Consider the following 14794-nt stretch of genomic DNA (forward strand, 5'->3'; position numbering starts at 1 on the left):
ACAAGGTCTCTTGTTGAGGTGCACAATCCATTTTTCAATTTTAATGGCTAGCAGACACTGACTTGAAGAGATTGTATTTAAGTAGCTTAAATTTTGACACTTTTACCTGCAAATATTCTGCTGAAGCTGAGAGTGGCTTCCATCCTGGGATTTAAATTTTCCATCTCGCATCACAGCTCAGCCTGCCTTGTTCTGTGGGAAAGTCTTTGTAGTTTATGCTAATCTGTCAAATATTTATTTCTTTGTTCCAGGCAGGAGTCTTTGGTCCTGATTCTAATGTACTTGGTCTACATACTCATCATGAAGTAAGTGCTGCAGCACGGAGATTGGACCTCATCCCGTTTGAGATGTCCCGTGGGTTGGGTCCGGGCCTCCCTGTCGGAGATGGGGTGGGGGCGGCGAGCGTGGCTGAGCTCCTCTGTCTCTCATACTGGATGAAGGTTCAACTCGCCAGTGCTGCGCTACTTGGAGCAGAGGAATAAGGACTCTGCAAGCCTGGCCAATGGGACGGGCGGCAACATGGATGCCGATGACGGCAACTGCGATGCCACAGTGGTGCTGCTGAAGAAAGGTGAGGCTCTTATGCCTGTTTGCGCTGGTGGCCCTTAGTTAAAAGAAGATGGCAAACAGACCCGGGGCCCCCAACCCGGGGCCCCCAACTATTTTCCCCCAAGGGTCAAATTCCATCAGCAATACAAAGCCAAGGTCCACTACTCCTGATACATTTCTTGGGGGGGATACAGTGAGAAAATTTGCTGTGGGGTTGGGGGGGGGGTGGGGGGTGTCAATCAATTGCATGGCCTGGATTAAATCTGACAAGTGGACCCAATGGGGGGGGGGGGGGGCAGTGGCAATGGTAAAAGCTGTCAGTGGCAGGCGGGTCGGGGGTGGGGGTGTAACAGACGGTCCACAACGACACCCCTGGGAGGGACTGGGCTTATTTGTTTTAAGATGAACACCTTTATTGAACAATAAAATAAATTTCTTGGTGGATAGCATTTGGCAGCGGCGGGGGGCATAATGGCTCTTCTGAGTGGGCTGTGGCCCATGAATGCCCCCCATGACTCCAACCCTGTTGGGGGTCCCTGAAGTAAACCCATAATGTCATACGATCCATACACACTTGATGTAACGTATTGTTTCCGGTTTGCCTTCAATGCCCTGTAGTGCCCCATTCCCTCAAAGGCAGCCCTGCTCCCTTGGCCCTGAATGACATTAACCCTTGGTAGCATCGTATTGTCTCTCATGAAGCTGCCTTTCTGCCTTCTTCCCTAACCCTAACCCTAACCGGTATTCCTGACTCCCTGCTTGGCTCTCTTGGTTTTCCACCAAATTAACCACGTGACCTGCCGAACCGCTTTGCTTTCCACTATCTTTGGTCTTCATGCTGGTTGGTGTTGTCAGCTCCTCACCGTTACTGCCTGTCCTGCCCGCCGGCTCTGTGATGTTTGGTCTGCCCACCATGTTAGCCAGCTGTCACTGACCCCTGTTTCTTGCCCGCTGTGGGCTTTTTTTAGCCAGTCTCCGCGGTAAGCAGTCTGTGCTGATGGTGGACGAGCTGCTCTCGGCCTACCCCCACCAGCTGACCTTCTCCGAGGCCGGCATGCGCATCATGATCACCAGCCATTTCTCCCCCCGCACGCGCCTCACCATGGCTTCCCGCATGCTCATCATGGAGGTAAGGGCTTGCCCAATCGGAATGCACACAGTTCCTAATAGCCACACCCACGGCCTCCCGCTATTGGTCACTGTAGGCTATGGTGAATTCAGCCTCACAACATTGATAATGACCACATCTTACTTTTCATTATGTAGCAGATGCTTTTTCTCCAAAATAGGGGGGCTGAGAGAGCAGGTTCAGTGCCAATGCAACATTTGGGGTTAAGTGGTGGCATCACCTTGTCAGCCAGGCACCATGACCCCGATTTTAACCTGTAGACTCACATATCATCCAAAAATGTATGCATGCACGCATAAATCAATGATGTCATATGAAGAAGCACATTCTGTCAAACATGGGATTTGAACTAACAACCTTCTGATCATGGGCACCGGTCCTAATAGGGAGGCCTAACCCACAGTGCCACACAGTGGACCCATCTTGGCAGTCATGGCAAACAATGACTGTGGTTGGTAGTTAAAACTGAAGTTGAAATTATGTGTGTGTGCGTGCATGCGTGTGTGTGTGTGTTTATGTATTTCTTACATTGCGGGGACCAAATGTCTTCATAGTGTGATGAAGACCTGTTATTTGTATTTTATTTTTATTTTTAGGGGTTAAGTTTGACATTGTTCTGATTACGATTATGCCCATAGAAATGAATGGAGAGTCCCCACAAAGATGTAGATATCTAATCTGTGTCTGTCTGTCTGTGCGTCCCCCAGAGGCAGAGACTGATCAGTGGCAAGTCCTTCAGTAATGGCGACTCTGATGTGGTGGGCAAGGTCCCCGGGAGGCGGAGCTTAGACAACAGGCTGAGTGGGGCGGAGAGCGGTGTCAAAGGCCAACATGGCCGCCACGGCATGGAGGATGGGGAATGCATGGAGCCCGGGACCGACAGCGAGAACGAGGACAATGAAAACGAGGAGGAAGAAGATGAGGATGAAGGACCCTTCGTCCCCTTTCACGTTCCAGGTACCTTTCTTTGCCATGATTTTCAAAATGTTGGAACAACAAATGGCTGAGTTCACACCACACGATTTTAGCCCCGATGTTCTGCTCGCCAACAGTTTTTGGAAATTGGCAACAAAACCCCCAAATCGATTGCTATGTGGGAACAGAGTCGCCAGTGCATCACAGACGCCCGTCGGATATCTAGCAGGCGTCTTCTAGCCTTTCTGGGTACCCACAGGTGCTCGTAACAGTGCCCTCTGTCTCGCCCGTGCAGAGGGGCCCTGCCCCAGGCTGAAGTGGGCTTTGTCGTGGCCCATCAGCCTGCTGCTGTACTTCACCGTGCCCAACTGCGCCGAGCCGCGCTGGGAGCGTTACTTCCTGGCCACGTTCTTCATCTCCACGCTGTGGATCGCCGCCTTCTCCTACGTCATGGTGTGGATGGTGAGGAGCCACCGTCGGCACCCTTAACATTCCTTCATCTAGTTTGTGAGGTAACATGACGTGTTACCTGAAACTTGGCCTACATTAAATGACGTCTGTCTGTCTCAGTGCGTGTGTGTTTGTGTGGGGGGGGTGATTTATATGTCCCCACAATGTGATACAAACCTGTTATTTAGCCCACTTTTTTGGTCTTCATAAGGGGAAACTCTGTAACCACAAATCAAAAAACTAAAAATTCCTAAAGTCTCGTATTTTGTTTGGTTACTTATGCTTATGGTTAGGGCAGGGTAGGGGTTAAGGTCGTCATGGGATTAGAGTTACTCCCATAGAAGAGATGAATGGACAGTCCCCACAAAGACGTGGATACAAATTTGAGTTTTTGTGAGTGTGTGTGTGTGTGTTTGCATGTGTGTGGCTGATTGCCCCCCCCTAGTGATTTTGCAGATTTAAGATGTCCAAACCCATGGCATGTCTATGCCCATATAGCTGATTCTGCCTTTGGGCGGGGGGGGGGTTCCTCATACGCTCTTCTGTCATCCCAGGTAACTGTGATTGGATTTACACTGTGGATCCCTGATGTCATCATGGGCATCAGCTTCCTGGCGGCTGGCACCAGCGTGCCCGATTGCATGTCCAGCCTCATTGTGGCGCGACAAGGTACCGTGGCAGCCTGGAGCGGGGGGTTTGTAGGGATGGGCGATGGACATCATGGATGGCTAGGAACCGAGAGAGCAGGAAGTGAAGGCAGCTTGTTTAGTTACCTTTGGGATGCCTGGAGCTCACCCCCTCCCTCTCCTTCCTGGCAGGCCTTGGAGATATGGCCGTCTCCAATTCCATCGGCAGTAACGTCTTCGACATCCTCGTGGGGCTGGGCTTGCCTTGGGCGCTGCAGACGCTGGCTGTCGACTACAACTCCTACGTGAGTGCTCCCACCTCCCAACCGCACAGCAAAACCAACGTTGGGGAATCTCCATTCAGTTATTCACCACAGGACCAAATAGTCGTACCTCCCCGACTCCCAATCGACCAATGAACTCCTAATGTTTATGTAAATATTATGTAAGTATGGGAAAATCAGCATTCTTTTTTTTCTTTCCAGATTCATATAAACAGCAAGGGACTTATCTACTCTGTGGGTCTTCTGCTGGCGTCAGTGTTCCTCACAGTAAGTTTGGCCGAATTCCACTCTAAGACCTTGAAAAGGCAGCCTACAGACTAAACTTTCAACCTAGGTCAAGCTTCAGTCCGCCATGAGCTTCACTACCTTCAGATAGAAATGTTCACCTTCCCCCCTCTCCCGGCTATGTCTGAGCCCAAGGGGGGAGTCGAGATGCCCTGGTGTCCTGTGTTTGTCTGCAGTAACGTGAAGCATTATGAATTTTAGCATTCTTGGCAATGCTCACAGTGTTAGAGCTGTTGCTTGCAGCTCAGTAGTGTCAGCTCAATAGCATTAGCCCAATAGCATTAGCGTTCACAGCGCTAACTGTCAGCAGTAATGTCAGCATTTAGCTACCTGCCGTACACTTTGCAGTCTTCACTACCTTGCCTGCCCCAGATATCATCTCCGTTAGCGCTCTCTTGTCTGTAGGAGTTTTACCAAACTGTGTGCTGTGTGTAGTAGCATTAGCGGCGCAGCTGTCTTGTTTAGTAGTGTTAGCAGTGATTAGCGTTGTGTGGTCCTGCTGATTCTACCCCTAACTTAAGCCTCTCTCTGTGTCCCTCAGGTCCTGGGAGTGCACTTGAACAAATGGACCTTGAACCGGAAGCTGGGGCTGTTCTGCATGCTTCTATACTCCGTCTTCCTATGCGTCTCTATCCTCATTGAGTTTAATGTATTCACTTTCATCAATAAACCCACGTGTCGTGAACTGTGATTCCACCCCCCACCCCACCTTACACATTAATACTGCTGGCCATAGACAGCAGCAGGGAGGGGGTGACTTGTCTCTCTCGCAACCCTTTTCTGTGTCCTTGGTTACGGACCACAGCTCAGCACTCAAAGGTATGTCTTTGAGCGAAGCCACTCAGATAGGACAGAGATCGATATTTTTGATGACTACTGCCTGCTTTAATGTGAAACCAATAATGTTTTTAAATTTTGTATGAGTGAGTAAGATTGAATCATGACTATTTACCACCCCCACCTTTCGCAGTAAGATACATTTTAATGGCTGCTGACTGTCTGTGTCTGAAGCTATAGACTGAAGAGACTCGTCACAACTTTTTGCTTTAACCGTTCTGCGCAGTACTGGGATTTGCCAGAAAAAAAAAATTGGAATAGGAAAGTATGGATCACCTCATGCATATGTAAATATTTGTGGAGGGAAATTTGGACACAGGCTATTTGCACAGAAAGGATCTTCTTGCTGCAGGAAGGACACCCGGTTTCTCCAAGGATACGAGAAGCTCTGTGATTTGTGGCGTTTTCTGCTTTTGTTTGCACCCGTGTGCTGCCGAAAAAACTACTGTTTATTTATTTATTGAAGGTTATTTATGTGCTTTTGTTTGAAGTTGCTCTGCATCCTTGCTCAACCAGACAGCATTAATTGGTCCTTTTTACTTTCTCTGGTCCTTTCAAACTGTCTCCTTTCATTAAATAAACTGGCATTCTTCCTCATTTTATACAGATCAGTGTTGATGAGACAGTTAGCATGTATACATGCACATATGCACAAACACATGGTTGGATACATTCATCTTTACGCAAGACAAAAGCTATGGTGAGGTTTAGGGTTAGGGTTAGGGAGTGACTCATGAGAGTTTTACTTACACGAAAATCAGATTATATAGGAGGTGGATCCAAGCAACTAGAGGAGGCGGGACCAAGACATGATTGGTTGGCCCCACCTCCTATACAATATGATTGGTTATCTGTCTGAATCAATCATTTTTCATTCTGCCCTCAGAACATTTTTGGGTAAATAAAACTCCCATGAGCTTTAAAGTAGTGTTGTTGGCCTTCATATATCTGTTCCATGTTCAGCACAGCCTTGTGACACTGGTTTTGTGTGCACTGACCCCTGCTGGCTGAATGGCAGGATTCCATTTCTGGTCCATTGCAGTTGGCTGGTTGATAGGATCCTTTCTTAAAACACCTCTCCGTGTGAAGACATATAGAGGTATTGTCTCTGACTCCAGGCTCCATGGATCTTCCTGTTTAGCTAAGTGCTAAAGTTAGCACAATAAAAATCTTCAGGCCAATGCATTAGATTGCATCCATCCGTCCTTCCTTCTTCCATTCATCCGTCCTTCCTTCTTCCATCCATCCATTTTCTGTAACCGTTTATCCTATTCAGGGTCATGGGGGGCCTGGAGCGTATCCCGGATGCTATTGGTTGATTCCAGCTTTTGAAAGTATTTTGCGAAACATAAGTCGATATCTTAAAATTATTTTTGCTAGCTGATTCACACTTTAGTAATGCTTTCAGCTGGGCTGGATGTGAGTGTGTGTGCCCTGTGGTGTGTTGCCGACTGCCCACGGTTGGTTCCCGCCTGTGCCCATTGTTCCTGGGATAGGGTCCAGTCCCCCCGCGACCCCTCTTGGGATTCAGCAGTTTCAGAAAATGGATGGATGGATGGATGGATGCCCGTTTGAATGCCAGTTTGCTTTGGCATTCATTTGTTTAGTTTCTGAGAGATCAGCCTAATCAGGAGTAGACTGGTTTTCAGGGTGCCCCAGGTCCAGATAGAAAGGGTTTTTTTTTCCCCAGAAGCATCAAGCTTCAGCCCACACCCATGCATGGACTCATTGTCAGAATCACAAATGGCAGAAACATGATCCACAGTTTTATACGCACTTTTGCTTCATGGCCTCTTCTGAAAAGGCTGCCACATGAACAGCTGGGTTGGGCCACCAAGAGCTTTACCGCCGTCTTCAGAGCTTTACCGCCGTCTTCAGAGCTTTACCGCCGTCTTCAGAGCTTTACCGCCGTCTTCAGAGCTCTCCCCGGTGGCCGCCTGGGCTAGGGTGTCACTAGGGTTCATTATCCGATTTTAAAAAACATTTTAATCATTTTAATATCAGTTTCAGTCAAAGAAACTAGCTTAACATTTTAACATCTACGTATATATATATAACATCTACATATATATATATATATATATAACATCTACATATATATATATATAACATCTACACACACACACACATATATATATATGGCTACATGGATATGTGAAGATTTCACACATCAAGGTGCAACAACATAAGTCCCCCAGTACAACGTTCCATTTTGTTTGTTTAGCTAGTTATTTGATGGCTATGTTTTTATCAAATCAACTGTACGGAGTTGTACCGCAATGATTCTATGTAAAGGGGCGTCCATCCCCCGGCTGTTGTTAACAGTCACCTCTGAAATAGCCTTTTGGGCCACTAGCGTTGCCAAGATACTTGAAACATACTGTTACAGAAATCTGTGTGTAGAGAATCAGATTTGACGCTTTTGGAATGTCTCCGTTTTTGGCGGGAGACTCCTTGACTGTTTTGTCTTTCTTGCTGATGTTTTTTCGCTTCCCTTCCGTAATTTGATGCAATTTTAGGTTTTCCAGTTGCTGTTGATGTGGTTTTTCTTTTAAGTTTTTTGTGTTTGTTTTTGTTTTTTTTTTTGGGGGGGGGGATGCTGAAACAAACATGAAAACTAATATTTAAAAGGACATAATACTGTTACCAGGGAAAGTGCTCAGTAACCATGAAGGTTTAATGACTTTTTATTTAAGGCAATAATTATAATATTATATACAAGAAATATATAATATTTTTACAAGTTTTTATAAATATCTTTGCGTGTATATTGTGTAATAAAAAGTAAATTACAGCACACATAATAGCATAATACTGCAGTACATTATTTTTACCACTAGAGGTAGTAATTTTACTACAACGTTGTAGCAACCGGTTAAAAGTGTAAAGATGCTCCGCACACTCCAGTTAATGCACGTGCCCATCTCTGCTTAACTGACCAAACACTTAGACTTTATTTAGTTAGTTTCACCACACCGAGTTTTAATACTAAAAACTGTATTTGGAAAGAGTCTCAATGCTCATTATCAAAAAAGTTATGAAAGCATTAAATCTTTTTGAACTAAACTCATTAACTGAACTACATATATATATAAGTATATTTTATATGAAGACAGTTTTAATTTGACATTTAAGTATGACTGTCATATGGTAGTACTGTATGCATGTATGCATGCATGTGTGTCTATGTGCCTTTGCATTGTATGACTGATGTTTGTCACCAGTTACCATCAGTATCTTGCTTTTTCTAGAGTTCAGGAGTTCTATTTTGTGTTAAAAATATTTTCTTTATTCACAGGGTGTACATAAATGCATAAATATATTTAATATATAAATTTGTTTTAATTTATACATGTTAATTACATATAAAAACATAAATTTGAGCTAGATTCTTGGTCCTCTGCACTATTTCGTTTAGATTTGTTATGGAAATACCTTTAAAAGTCAGAAAAGACATTTGGTTACTAATAGTAAAATTGAACTGTATGAATATACTGTATTTCTGTTACTGCCATAGCCTGGTAATTATATTGTACATTGGACATGGGGTTCTAACATCAATACTTACATTGATTTAGGCCATTGGCAGAGTCCAAGGTCACATGAGGTAGCATAGCAACTATAATATCAGAAAGGTGGGTTCCAGACAGGGCTTCAGTAACTGTCCTGGATGAGGTCAAGAGCTTTTCCCTCAGGCTACTTCTGTGGACTAGATATAAAAGCGTGGAAATGATCATATCTGAATCTCTATGTTTTGGTTTCTACTAAGTGGGGACTGGACGGTGCCCCCTATATTCTTACAGTTGTCTTATAAGTCGTATATCTTTGTATAAGTTGTTTTTCCTGGAGCCGAGCTCATTTTGGGCAAACAGTTGCAAGACGTGTCTAGTTTTGGAACATTTGAGGATTTCTGTCATGAGGAAGATGATGTGTGAATAAATTATATATGAAATTATGTTTATGCCTGCCGTGTTTATTCACAATGAGGAAGGCGACGATTACAAAAACCTTACGGACAAAAGCTGCATGTAGGCTCTCAAGTGATGTTAAGTACTTTCTAGAAGCAGGGATAAGGTAGAGGTACTGTATTCTAGACACTGAGGAGTCGTTCACACCTATTATGTGGGCTACTCTACACAGACATTTATTTATAGGCTATACAAACTCTTAAACGTTAATAAAACATCTAATACTAGGCTTTTGTTTAAAAGTCCAAGACCTGAATGTCGATCTACTTATAAAACTGTGTGAATATTTATTTTGGCACTGTAAGTCTGCCAAAGAGGGACATGCAGTGTACTCCAGTGCTTTCCATCCTGCAGGGTTGCAGGGGCCTGGAGCCTAGACAAGGAATAACCCAGGGCAGGGCACCATCCCATTCCCAGGGCACGCACTCCAATCACACCTCCGCTGGTTCCTACATGTAACCGAATAAAATACTTTAAAACATAAATATCCTTCGTAAATATTATTCAGGCAAGAAAAGGCGTTGAAGGAATGGATCCTCAACCCCGCTCAGAGGGTTTGACCTTCAAGCGCTCCGCCACATAGACGGCACTATGGAATCAACTAGAGATTCTATAATCCAGTCAGTTGAAGTCAAGTCATCTTATTTCTATGGCGTATTTTAAAACAATCAATGGCTGACCGAAGTGCAGCACACAGAATCAATAGCAGGCATAACAGAGATGACCACACCATACCCCATATTCTCTCTCATATACATATATATATATAGAGAGAGAGAGACACACACACACACACACTCCATTTGTACTGTTCTTACGCTTATCATTAATGTTTTACGGAAAGCAGATGAACATACGTGCCGACAGTTTCATGTACTAAATGCTGGAGTTATAGATGCGTTTCTCACGTTCAGTAATGTCATTTACTCGTATACTGCGCTGGGGTTGACAAAATATAGCAGTTTATACGCCATTTCAAAAAATAGAAATTAAAACTATAGAATACTTCTTAGCTAGATGACAACCATAAATTATATAATGGTAATATTTTTTTTTTAAAAACGGTCCTTATATTAAAAGGGTGTTAGATATAACAAAGAAACCGTAAGAACTGTGATGAGGTTCACCAAAAATTTACAAACACTTTCGATCGAAAAGTTATGAATTACATTGTTTTACGATAAATTTCTGGAAAACACGTCGTCAAATGTGCTTTATTTTAGATGTAAACAGGTCGACCCGTATTTGAAATCTGTCTATTCGAGTTATTTCGTACACGGAAACATTGACTTTAGTACGTTTGTGTGCGAAGAGACAATATCATAGCGGCGAGAGTCGAAAAGAAACAAAGAAGCAGAAATCTTTACATTATATATTTTTAATTTGCGCTAGATCTCGTCTAACTTTCCCACTTGTCAAAAACAGACAACCTGAAGTCAGGCAAAAAAGAAAGAAAATCATGGGAATTGTAGTTAATGTACGACTTACAACGTTATTGTAACGTTGTCGTGACGTTGTAGAAACGTGGTATCGTGCGCAAGCAGGAGATGGTTTGATCGCTACTTCCGCTTATTTTCCTCCCCAGTCTGTTTACATCAGTTTGTTAAGGTGCCTTTTTATGCTGTTTTAATAGATCCCTCTTTTTGAAAACCGAATGGCTCAAAACAATGGAAGCGGCGCCCATTGGTCAATACAGCGACGCGTGGAGGGTTTGGTGAACAAACACATGGCAGACATGGCACTCGAAACACTACAGCACAGGCTTTCTGTCGTGTCAGAAGAGATGAACCATCTGTCAGAAGAAGCGCAGAGGCGCCCTGAGGAGGACCCATCGCGACATGCAGAGGACCCATCGCGACATGCAGACATGAACTTTGACGTGGAGTCACAGTCGGAGGCGTATAGCAGCGGGGGCTCAGAGGGAAAGTTACCGCAAATAGCGGCATCCTCAGGTAAACATACACCGCTTGGAATGAAGATTGTTAACTTCAGCATTGCTGAATCGTGATCTCGCTGTATTTTGAGCGGAAAAAGTACAATATAGTTCATATACTCCAGTGTTTATTGATATACGTGTCTTTCACATGCATGGTGATGTGCAAATTAAAAGTTTATATCTAACTCATTTCACAGTAAACTGTGTCTATACGGTTATTTTTTTCTCCTGAGAACAGAACCCAAGCAAAGCTATGATCTGTGCTTGTTGTTATGTTGAAGACAGTTAAAAGAGTATAAAATATCAAGGATACGTGCAGATTTTCTGTCGCTTTTGGACATATCTTTTCATTCCAGTTTTATCAGGCCACTAATTCATTCTGCTCTTCCATTTCATAGAGACAGCAGCTCAAAGAAAAATCATATCGCTTTTGATTGAGATTAAAGAGGAGCAGAAAAAGCAGTGGGTGATTTTAAAGGAACTGCAGGCTAGGATGCAGGGACCCGTGTGTGACGATGATGACGAGACGTTGGAGGTAGATCTTCCACTGAGGTCGATGGAACAGCTTGACGAGACAGAGAGGTATCTGGAGGATGCAGTAGCACAGAGAAAACTGGTAACTGTTCTTATAATTTTATTTGCTGATTCTTGTGAGTATTCTCCTGGTGGGAGTTTTATTTACACCAAATTGTTCAGAGTGCAGAATGAAAAATGATTGTTTCAGAGAGATAACCAATCGGATTGTAGAGGAGGTGGGTCCAAGCAAGTAGAGGAAGCGACCACGACATCTGATTCGTTGGACCCACCTCCTCTACAACCTTATTGGTTATCTCTCTGAACCAATCATTTTTGTTCTGCCCTCTCGTGAGTGTGTATTCTTGATTGTACATAATGACTTTGGTTCTTGTCACTGCATGTAGCTTTGTGTCTTGATTTATTGAGATGTCACTTGAATTCTCAGGTGACGCACCTGTCGCGGATGGGCGGGGCCACAGTAGACGACGCCATCCGACGTCTGATGCAGGCTGTGCTCTCCTTCGGAGTCGGCTCTGAGATGAACTGGGCGGGCCGTGGGGAGAAAAGAAGCTTCCGGAATACTAGGCTTCAGGGTGTACTTTTTCGTAAGACATCTTTTGTTTTTGTCTGTGTGCATGCATACATTTTTGGGTGATGTGTGGCTCTGCGGATTCGTATTGGAGTTAGGGTGTTCCTGACCAGAAGGTTGCTGGTTCAGATTTAATGGCTGGCAGAGTGATGTCATCATGGAGCCCTTGGGCAACCCAAATTACTCCAGGGGCACCGGACGTTGGCTGACCCTTCACTGTCACCCCCAAATTTTCTTTCATCTGTATATGTGACTGTGAGTCTAATGGGGACCAATATGGCATAGGCAGAAAGACAATCCTTCCATTCCTCATCCACCTATTTATCTTTGACAGGGATAGGCTGGGGTCGGGGGGTGACTGGGTCCTATCCCCGGCAGTAAAGGGCACTAGGCAGTAGGCCGGGGTACACGCTAGATAAAATGCCACTTCGTCTTCGGAAACATATACTCACACACAGTCATAAACTATGGGCAGTTTCGAGATGTCAGGTAGATAGTTCACATCCAGAAAGGAAGAATCCTGACCAAGGTTTTGTTTCAACCAACCAGTTGAGTACTTTGTGACTGTGACTGTTTATGCTAAACTGGCTGGTTGAAACTAAACCTTGGTCTGGATTTTTACTTTTCTGCACCTGAACTATCCACCTCTGCCTAACTGCATATTCGTATACCACAGCACCCAGAGGAAATCCGTTCGACTCAGGAAGAGCATCCAAACTTCAGACACAGTGTAATGGTGGATTTTACGAGATTTTATGACATCTGAATCAGAAAACTTGTATTATCCCAGAGGAAATTGTTATTATAGCCTACACAGAACACAGCTGCACAAAAAGACATAAACAGACAATATGCACTGCCAAATACAGCAGATTCTGTATAAAGATGAAGATGTAGAGTTGGCAATAAATAGATGGGTGAATATGATGATAAGTAAAGTAAATACTGCACTAGATAGATAAATAGATACATTTATAAAAATAGAGATTATTGCACAGTAACATTACTACTTATCCCTGTAACCCTGACTAGGATAAGCACTCAGATGATGGATGGATGGATGGATGAATAATGACTTGTGCGCATATGTTTTAATAAGCCCATGCTCTTACCATGGAGAGTACATGATTGTGATCTGTTCTGTCAAAATGTTCAGAGTTTAATCAACAATTAATGGCATGGTGCTCAGGGGTAAGACAGCATTCCCTCGAGAATTCTATGGACTTGTACTTCCAGTACTGGCTGTAAACAAACGTTCAGGCCCCTCCCTGCCTTTCCAGGGGCTCTGAAGAAGACGCCAGTTGGGAAGGACGCCACGCAGCACCAGTTCGCAGACGTTGTAAAAAAATGGCTCCGGTTCGCCCCCTTCAGGCAGGGGGGGAGTGGACGGCGCCAACATTACAAGCCCACAGTGGAGTTCATCTGTACTGAGGGAACCCTGTGATTCACCTGCAGAGGGAGACCATTTATTTTAATCCTTTGTTTGTGTTTGAATTTCGTCACTGTGAAAGTAAATATAACTTGTCACTTTAAATTTAGTCGCACTACATTATTTCAAATGGTGGAAAAACGTGCTTTCTGAGCATAAACATTTCTTACATTTTTTTTTTCCTTACTCATATTAATCTGTGCTGTTGTTTATTAAAATTCTGAAACCAAAGTCTCGTTACGGGGCAACTGTTTGTATTGAATGTCCATTATTACCATTAAAAAAGACTGACTGGTTGAAATCAATGAGAAGTGTTACATGGACTGGGATTGGCAGCAGAAGGCAGTCTCACCTAGCATAGGTGTCAGAGCTTTGAACCCACACTCTTCTGGTATGATGACATGATGCTACTTGCCACAGTACTCTCATTATTCAAAGGCCGTGTTTCCCAATCCGGGTCTCGGGGACTCACAGACAGTCCTCGTTTTTGCTCCCACCCATCTGGGAGCTCAGAGGGAGCAAAAATGTGGAATGACTGTGGGTCCCCAAGGACCGGATTGGCAAACACTGTTCTAAAGTACTTGTAGCTCTTATTCACAAAGGCTTAAAGATTCGCATACCGAGTTTCAAACACAAAATGATTTACAGCGATGCATGAAAGAACATCCCTAATACATTTGCATAAATCTACTTAAAACTATAATGTGAAATTTACAATGTAATTGAAGCCATAATCCAATGCATTGTATCATGTAATTAGGTCATCTTTTTGATAGTATAGATAAGTTATATAACTGTAAAATGACATGGTAATTTGTGCAGACTGCACGTCTTAGCATATTTGTGAAGCATGATTAATTCCGTTCTAAAGCATTTTCTGTATTCAGTACAAAATGTCAAAAAGTAGCTTTGTTTCTCCTGTACTTTGATGGATTTTGATTAAATTGTAGATGAATGGTGCAGCCAGCAGTTTCCCAAATGCTTATCCAGTAAATCTGCAGTTATTTCTTCGTTGTTATTTTTAGTGTTGAATCCCCATTGTTATTAAGTGAAATACTTTGATAGCTCCCGGTGTGTTAACTAAAGACACTAAAGGCAGTTCATTTGAATACATACATGGGAAGTACAACTGAGTTGCATAATGTCACATTGTAGCAAGACTCATGGTGCAGGACTTTGTGTTATCTGATTACAAAAACAACCGAAATGAACAGATCTTTCTTTGAGAAACCTTGGAAAAGGCTACTTTATTTCAGAAATACGATTATTCCATCCATCCAT

The 14794-nt window shown here is 43.6% G+C and overlaps 2 protein-coding genes across 6 annotated transcripts in view; both read left to right on the plus strand.

Moving 5' to 3' along the window:
* Positions 1-9030, plus strand: part of LOC111859607 (sodium/potassium/calcium exchanger 3-like) — a 32234-nt gene extending 23204 nt beyond the window's left edge. For all 5 annotated transcript variants that reach the window (XM_072709552.1, XM_072709551.1, XM_072709555.1 and 2 more), the window contains exons 10-18: positions 252-305; positions 441-571; positions 1518-1678; positions 2386-2635; positions 2889-3055; positions 3598-3712; positions 3862-3974; positions 4155-4220; positions 4780-9030. In XM_072709552.1, the coding sequence (XP_072565653.1) occupies positions 252-305; positions 441-571; positions 1518-1678; positions 2386-2635; positions 2889-3055; positions 3598-3712; positions 3862-3974; positions 4155-4220; positions 4780-4929 (1207 nt within the window). In that variant the 3' untranslated portion in view covers positions 4930-9030. The remainder of the gene's footprint in view (positions 1-251; positions 306-440; positions 572-1517; positions 1679-2385; positions 2636-2888; positions 3056-3597; positions 3713-3861; positions 3975-4154; positions 4221-4779) is intronic.
* A 1251-nt stretch (positions 9031-10281) lies between these two features.
* Positions 10282-13814, plus strand: LOC111858443 (uncharacterized). The gene is made up of 4 exons (XM_023840234.2): positions 10282-10995; positions 11378-11595; positions 11941-12100; positions 13365-13814. Exons 1-4 carry the CDS (start codon positions 10698-10700, stop codon positions 13526-13528), a joined length of 840 nt encoding a protein of 279 aa, XP_023696002.1. The 5' UTR covers positions 10282-10697; the 3' UTR covers positions 13529-13814.
* The last annotated feature ends 980 nt before the right edge of the window (positions 13815-14794 follow it).

Source organism: Paramormyrops kingsleyae, chromosome 3, assembly GCF_048594095.1.
Source record: "Paramormyrops kingsleyae isolate MSU_618 chromosome 3, PKINGS_0.4, whole genome shotgun sequence".
NCBI lineage: Eukaryota > Metazoa > Chordata > Actinopteri > Osteoglossiformes > Mormyridae > Paramormyrops > Paramormyrops kingsleyae.